At 38.5% G+C, this 8,601-nt stretch overlaps 1 protein-coding gene across 4 annotated transcripts in view; it reads left to right on the top strand.

The window, feature by feature from the left end:
* The window catches only part of LOC116074322 (adhesion G protein-coupled receptor E4), a 111,938-nt gene that overhangs the window by 87,715 nt on the left and 15,622 nt on the right, over positions 1-8,601 (top strand). For all 4 annotated transcript variants that reach the window (XM_031346748.1, XM_031346750.1, XM_031346751.1 and 1 more), the window contains exon 16: positions 1,975-2,070. In XM_031346748.1, coding sequence (XP_031202608.1) covers positions 1,975-2,070 — 96 coding nt within the window. The remainder of the gene's footprint in view (positions 1-1,974; positions 2,071-8,601) is intronic.

Consider the following 8,601-nt stretch of genomic DNA (forward strand, 5'->3'; position numbering starts at 1 on the left):
GTTTTCCCAGTAAGTGTCATCCCTGGTATTGAAGACAGTCTCTGCCCAGTTGGAGCCTGAGGAAAGGCTAATAGACAGATGCAAGACTGGTGATAAGGTAGAAAAATGCTGAGTAAGTGAGGAGTTGGCAAGCAGTCAGACTACCTAGACTTTTCACAGTCTTTATGGTCTCTGGTAAAATGGGAAGTCTCCTGTCTAGTTGGTGGCTCTAATTGTTGTGGATTGATTGGTCTTTTTTAGAGCTGGGAATCTCTGTTCCACTTGGGGACTGAGATATCACCAAGAAGATGGTAGCAAACTAGAGATAAGTTGGGGAGCCACTGAGAGAGTATAGTATTTTAATGGCCTGGCAATCTACCTGGATTTCTCCCAGCTATTTTGTTCCCTGGTAACATGGGGAGTCTCTGCCCATGTTGGACGCTAGGGCACAAGTAGGAGGGTGCAGGATAGAGTATAAATTGGAGGGATACTTACATAGTAAAAGTGGAATTGCTTTTGTGGTAGACAGCCTACCTTAGTTTCACCCAGTAGCTGAGATCTAGTTGAGCTAGAAATCTTCACCCCAGTCTGGTCTCAGGTAGAGCAAAAATTCTCCACCCCAGTTAAGCATTGCAGTATAGTGACTAGAAAGGCCAGCCTCTGGGTTTTTTGTGTGAAGCTTAAAAAACAATGCGGAGTTTGATGGGCTGACAACCTACTTGTACTTCTCAGTTTGATTGGTCTCTGATCTCTGATAGAACAGTGTGTCTTTGCACCCATCAAAGGCACCTGCCAGTGTGTGGGATTTCTAGTACAGGAAAGAGTCTCTGCCACAGGAGGTCTCCATCTCAGTTGGGGGCAAAGATATGGTGATTGGAAGAGTGGTGTACTGAGAGCAGGAGTTGAAAGTGCAAGCGGTTGATCACAGGGAATCTTTCTGGACTCTTAGAAGTCTTAGAAGTCTTCTTGCTCTCTGGTAGAGTAAGGGATCAATAAACTTGGAGGGTTGGACACAGTACTTAGGAATATAAGGGACTTGGGATGGGGTTAGCAGAATCTGAGATAGTGAGAAAGCTCACATTTGGAAGGAGGATAGCCCACATGGATTTCTTGCAGTCTGATTTCTGCAGAAGAGTGGGGTATCTCTGCCTCAGGCTGGTCTCTGGGAGTACAAGAAGTCTCAACACAGTTGGGAACTGAGTTATGGCAACTAGGAGAGTGGAATACTAAGTATACAGAGGGCAGATGCTGAAGGGGGTAAGTTGACAGGCAGGCAACCTACCTGGATTTCTCCCACATTTTTTAGTCCCAGAACACACTCTTATATCTTCTGCCTTTTCATCTTCATTACCAACATTATTACCATCATCACCATCATCATTCAGTCTTCATCCTGTTCATGATCATCAATATCACATCATTATCATAGTATTATCACCATGAAAATTATTATCATAATCATCTTTTTATTCACTATTATCATCATTCTCACCATCAACATTGCCACTGTGGTCACCACAATCATGATGCATCTTTTGTCATACTTTGCCAGTCATATAACAAAACCATTATATTCACCATTACCAGACATACCATGACTATTAGCATTATTTTCATTATCATCACTGTTTTCATTATGACCATCATGACTGATCTTCCTTTATTATCTTCATCACCATCACTACTACCACATTCAGCAGTATCACAATCATACAATTGCAATAATTATGAACATTTTCATTATCATCATCTGTACCATTATCACCACCAACAATATCACCCATCCTTATGGTATTTATTATAGGTACATTTTATAATTGAGGAGGTTAAATTTAAATAAAATTAACAAGTTCATTTACATCCATATACAGAATTGCAATGAAATTGACAAAGAGTAGTAGTTTACATTTGTATCTTTTGGATCTCATGTTAGGTGCATTTCCTTTTCTTGAACCAAGTATAGATGTGACCATATTTCTAATTGTTCTTTGCCAGGTGCGGATAGAATATAAGAAGTGGTTTCATAGACTGTGGAAAGAAGTTGAAAATGAAAGCACTGAAGTATCTCATTCTACTACTCACACAAAAATGGTAAGCTCAACTCTCCAGGGAGGCTTTATATGACCTGATCCATTTTCACATGTAAACATAAATTTCCTCTTTGTTCCTTGATAGATGAAACTAAAAATCTGGCCTATGATGCACAGCCATGGTTTATAGATTTGGCATAATAGCTTTCTTCATTCCTTAATTTTTCTCTCTCCTTCCTCCCTTCTTACTACATTCTCTCTACCCCACTCATATCTCTCTTGAATATCTTTCTTTCCCTATTTCTCTAATTTCCCGATCTCTTTCTATCTATATATTTTTGTGTGTGTTTATTGTCAAGATTGGTTTATAGTTCCCTTAGAATACTCAAGACAGTACTCATTAAAAATAGCCAATGGAAAAATTATGTAAGATACCACAGGATGCCTTATCCTCTGTTAGTATCAACACTACTGAGTTTTGCAGTGGAGTTGAGAACGCAGATATTTGCTTCTGTTTATCTCGACACTTTACAACCTACTACCTATGAGAAAAGACATGTGTCTTTGTTTTCCTTAACAAGGTGTGGACTATCCTCTGATATGCTCTTCACTCCCCATCAGGACATGCATGGCCCTACTATTTTCACAGCCTTTCCTATCTGTTGTATTCTCATATGACCATCTCAGTCCCTGTAGCTCTAGGAGTTTTTCTATAGACTCCATGAAAAAAGACTTTCCCAATATGATAATCCTCTGACATATTTTGTCCATAAAGGTAGGATCCTTCTCAAGACTGTTCTTGCTGTTAGCTCACTGAGGTACTGAGGAACCTTGGAATTGAGTTATAATCTTGTGCTAACTTTCATTTTAGGAATATTTGCTCTTAAACTCACCATATCTAAAGGCACTAAAATCAGCACAATTATGGGTTGAGGAAAGAGTAAACTTAGTAGAATGTCTATCCTATAAGCAGAAGCTCATTTTTGATCCCTGAAACTTACTCAAAACCAAAACAAGCATGCTGGAGCATCTTTGTAATATCAGCCTGAGAAGATAGAGATGAATGAACCTTTGAGCTCTGTGTGTAGCTTGTTTAGATGAATATGTGAGCCCCTGACCAAGTAGAGACCTTGTTAAAAAAATCAACGGTGTATGATGAAATGACACAGAGGTCTGTTCTCTGGTCTCCATGTGTCCATTTGCACTTGCACTGATAAACCTCTGAATGCTCTCACTTAAAATTGAATCCCTATAGCTACTTTTATGTAATTATTTACATAATAGTTTACACCAATTTCACTAGCTTACCTTATGTTTGTACCATCTAGTTACCAAGAAGTTTATTCTGAAGGAACTACAATGGGCTGCCATGAGTATTATACATAAATAAGAACATAAAAGTAGTGCATGATAAAATGACCCCTGGCCATTTCATAGAACTATTAGACTGAGCAATTTAGTGGATACATATCCTTACAAATTATTTAATTTGATGTTGAATATTTTACTCAATCATTTTACAAACTTAAATTTTTATTTAAGATTTTTTGCTTTAAGTCAACTCTCTGACTCCATAAAATGAATGTCCCTGTTTCAAAAAAATCACACAGTGTTTTGATCACAAAATTATATAATATTTCTTTGTGTGTGTGGGGGGGGTTGTATCTTTGAATATTTTTGTTAAATCATTAGCCAGCAATTCCAGACTTTTAAGGTAGGTGATAGAAAGACAAGCCCAGGTCACAAATTTGCATAAAAATCATTTTCCCCTACTGAGCAATCTCCCAGTGGCCAAAATAATTTATTTTTAAAATTCATTTTATTGTTTGTGAATTTAATTAATATACATAATGAGCATATCCCATTTACTAAATCAATTTTCCACATTTTTATACAAATTTTATTTCCAAACTATATGTTTATATTTTAAAATTCCACTGTTCTACTTAATGTGGACTGAATATACCTGGATGTAGTATCATCCACTAGAGTATTGATATATTCTTAGAAGCCACATGCTCAAGAACAAAAACTGACAATCACATCATCCCAAATTGCTCCTCATATATGGGTAGAACTCTGTCAGGTGCAGCACTCCCTCTCTGCCACTGAATGGCTCCAGGGATGGGGCCCCTCCCTGCTGCCGCAGTCACGCAGTCTCATTGGTAGCCACACGCCACTACAAAGGACTGCCATGCGGGGCACTGGGCACCGGGTAGACGGGGGACAAAAACGGGGTGGGTAGAATGACCTATACCTGGACAGAGTTTGGTCTCGGAGTTGCTCTGAACAGTGTGTAAGTATAGTTGTCTGCCTGCACACTCCGCCAGGGAGTGTCTGGGTCCCAGTCCACAGGGGGCAGAGATAACGAGTGGTCCCTTGGCCTCCCAAAAGCCAGGGATGTAGGTTCCAGCCTCTAGACATTGCAGGCTGGATGTCTCTGAGAGACTGAGAACGAGGGGAGAAGAGGGTGGGGAAAGAAGTGGCAGCATGGCTGGCCTGTGCTAGCATGGGGCAGGAGAGTCGTTGGTCTGGGTCTTCCTGCTGTAGATGCTGGGGCTGCACTAGGCGTTAGTTGAAAGTAGACAAGGCATAGTCGTAAGATATTTTATTACGGAAAAAAGGGAAAAGAGGCCAGCCATGACCACATGGAGAGAGAGAGAAAGGAGAAAAAGGAGAGAAGAATAGAGAGAAAGGGGGAAGGGAGAAGAGGAGGAGAAGGAGAGAAGAAGAGAGGAAGAGGGGAAGAAGAGAGAGGGCAAGAGAGAGAGGAGGGCGCAAACTGCCCCTTTTATGGTGGGGCTGGGCTATCTGTCTGTGGGGCTGGGCTACTTGTCTGTCGGGCAGAGCATACCTGGCTGTGGTCAGAAGACTGGGGGTAGGGTCCACTAGAATGCTGGGAGCTGATAGCACACATCTCCCCTGCTTGGGGGTGGGGGAGGAGGTTATGACTGAAACAAGAGCCAGGGACCCAGGAGACAAGGCCAAACACCTTCCATCCCAGGCAGACAGAAACTGCTACCCACTGGGTCTCCGGGTTTCCAGACTCGACCAGGACCAGATTGCCTGAACAGACCACTGCCCCACAGAACTCCATGATCCAATGGCACATCCATTTGGGGACTTTGTCTGGCTTGATCTTTAGTAGGACTTATGTATGCAGTCACCATTGCTTTGAGTTCATATATGCACCATCACTGGAAAATCTGGCAAATCATTATTGTTTCAGCCTTCTCCTACCTCTGGCCCACACTATCTATTTGATCATTTTCAATGATGATTTCTAAGTTTTGGGGTCATGAGTTTTGTTACGGGTGTCCCTAAAGGTTCTTATTCTCTGTGTGCTAACCTGTTTTACATCTCTGTATTAACTATCATATATTATAAAAAGAAAGATGTCTAATGATGATAAAGTAATCTTCAATATCAAAGATTTTTATTACTATGTCCATTTAATGCAATGATATTATTGCATGTTCCCTAGGATCTAGAACCTAGCCAGCTAAATATTTTTGGCCCATTTAATGATACCTGACATAATTTTCCTCTTGTAGGGACCTTTAAATTCAATCAAAAAGTGAGCTTTAAATGCAACCAGAAAGTTAAATTAGTTACCGCTCTAGCATTTGTATACCAGTGGTTATAACTTCCCTGACCAGTCATTATTTTAGCACAAAGTGTTCAAAGATAAAAAATCTTGGGGGACACTATTCCTAGGGATGCATGAACAAATGTGCCACTTTACTTAGGGAAACCCCAGCAGACCAAAGTAAAATCACCAAATCTACGTTGGAGAACCAGTGAGTTTTACTGAAGACACTCACTCTAGATATGTAAACTGCAGTTTGTGAAGCTTCAACAGATTTAAGTTTCCTTAAAGAATTGTCAAAGGATTATAGTGTTAGATATCCCTCCACATACTTTGTCCACTATGCTGTTCATCAATTCCTGTTCCCATTCAATCCTAGCTCCATTATTCCTTTTCCCACCTTCATAGCACTTGTGTTCTATCCCTTACTTGTTGAAATGCCTGTCTTAATGAACCCTTCATATTTTCTTAACATGTGTACTCCATTTTAAAACAATATTTAAAGTACATTATCGACATATAGGAGAGAGTCTGTGGCATTTTTCTTTTGGAATCTGCATTTCCTCACTCAAAATAATGTCCAGTTTAATCCATTTACCTGAGAATTTTTAATTTTGTTTTTGACATCTGAATGATACTCTGATTTGTATATGTATAAAAATTCCATAATCCATTCATTAGTTGCTGAATAAGAAGGGTAGTTATTTGTTTGAATATTTTGAGCAAAACAGCAATGAACTTGGATGAGTATCCTTGTAGTAGAATACAGATCCCTAAGTGCTGTATTGTGTTCATTGGCATATTTGTTCTGGTTGATTTTTGTCAACTTGATATTAACCTATGTGTATCTGAAAAGAGGTAATTGTAATTGAAAAGATAAGTCCAGAAGATTGCCTATGGACAAGCCTGAGGTAAATATTCTTGATTAATGATTGTTATTGTAGTAATTAGTTAACTGTGAGTGATGCCACCCTTGGGCAGGTAGTCCTTGGGTCTATAAGAAATCATCCTGTGCAAGCTATGTGAAGCAGGCTTGTAAGTAACATTTGTCCACTTTTATTTGTTTGTTTTTCATTTGGTCTTACCAAGGGGTTCCTGCTTTTCATTCCTTCCCTAATTTCTATCAGTGATTGAGTATAACATCAGAAATATAAAATGAAATAAACTCTTTCCTCCATTAGCTTCTATTTTGATATTGTAGCAAAGTCATATTTTCCACAACTATGACAATAGCCACTTTCACAATTACTGAGAAAGTTCTTCCCATATTCTGGTGCATTTTTTTCAGTTTTTTTCTTCAGTGTATTTAGCTTTCAGTGAACAATTATTTATTCTCTTGGCTTAATTTACTCTATGTTTAAAAACACACTTATCATGAATAGATGGTTACCCAGTTATATCAGATGTTCACTGCTGATATAGAAGATCCGTGACAGCTTTCTTTGTTCGACAGAAGCTTTTAAGTGTCAAGAGGCCCCATTTATCAGTTGTTGACTTCACAGACTGACCCATTGGTATTTAGTTCAGGAAATTGTTTCCTGTGCCTGTGAGTTCAGGGCTGTTTCCTAATTTTTCTTCTTTTAGATTCAGTATATCTTGATTTATGTTGAGATCCTTGGTCCTCTTGGACTTGAACTTTGGACAGGGTAATAAGTATGGCTCTATTTGCATTCTTCTACATGCAGACACTCAGATATACCCACACCAATTATTCAACAACATGCTTTCATTTTTTCCACTCATGGTTTTGATTTCAATGTCAAAGATTAAGTGTCTGTAGGTATGTGAGTTTACTTATAGGTCTTGGATTCCATTCCATTGATCAATCTGTCTGTCTCTATACCAATATCATGATGGGTTTTATTCACCATTGCTCTCTAATAGAGCTTGAGGTCAGGGAAGGTGATTTCCCCAGAAGTTCTTTTATTGTTCAGGGTTGTTTTTGCTATTTTGTTTGGGTTTTTGGTTTGGTTTGGTTTTTGTTTTTCCACATGGAGTTGCTCTTACCATGTATGTAGAGTATGGTTTTGTCATTTTATGAGAATTTCACCAAATCTCATAAAAAAGCAAGGCTGCTTTTGTTAATATGGACACTTTTAACAGTTAATCCTAGAGATTTATGAGCTTGGTACATTTTTCCATTTCCTGAGGTCTTCTCTGTTATCTTTGTTCAGGGACTTGAAGCTCTTCTCATACAGATCTTTAACTTGCTTAGTTAGAGTTACACCAAAATATTTTAAATTATTTGTGGCTATTGGGAAAGGTGTTGTTTCCTTAATTAATTTGTAAGGCCATTTATCATTTGTATAAAGGAAGACTATTTATTTGTTTTTATATCCACTCACTTTTCTGAAGTTGTTTATCAGCTGTAGGGCTCTCTGGTAGATACTATCATATCATCTATGAGTACTGATACTGTGACTTCCTCCATTCAAATCTGCACACTCTTGATCTCATGTAGATGCCTTCTTGCTCTAACTAGAAATTCAAGTACTGTATTAAATACATAAGAGAGAGTGGAAAGCCTTGGCTTGTTCCTTATTTTAGTGGGATTTTTTCAAGTTTCTTTTCATTTAATTTGATATTGGCTGTTGGTTTTTAGTTTGTTGCTTTTATTATGTTTAGATATGTGCTATAAGTTCCCGATGTTTTCAAGACTTTTAACATGAAGAGGTATTGGATTTTGTCAAATGCATTTTCAGCATCTAATGAGATGACTAGGGGTTGTTGTTTCTTCTTTGAGTTTGTTTATATATGTAGTCATAGAAGGATTTTTGCATATAGAACCATCCCTGCATCCTTGGGATGATGCCTATTTGACAATGGTGAATGATGTTTTTGATGTGTTCTTCAATTTTTGTTTGCTAGAATTTTATTATTTTAAAAATCAAGGGTCAAGACCAAAAGGTAGACATTTCATTCCTTCTTAAAAGGCGGAATCAAATACCCATGGGAGGAGTTGCGGAGATTAACTATGGAGCAGAGACTGAAGGAAGGGCAAGC

The sequence above is a fragment of the Mastomys coucha genome, unplaced genomic scaffold, assembly GCF_008632895.1.
Source record: "Mastomys coucha isolate ucsf_1 unplaced genomic scaffold, UCSF_Mcou_1 pScaffold3, whole genome shotgun sequence".
NCBI lineage: Eukaryota > Metazoa > Chordata > Mammalia > Rodentia > Muridae > Mastomys > Mastomys coucha.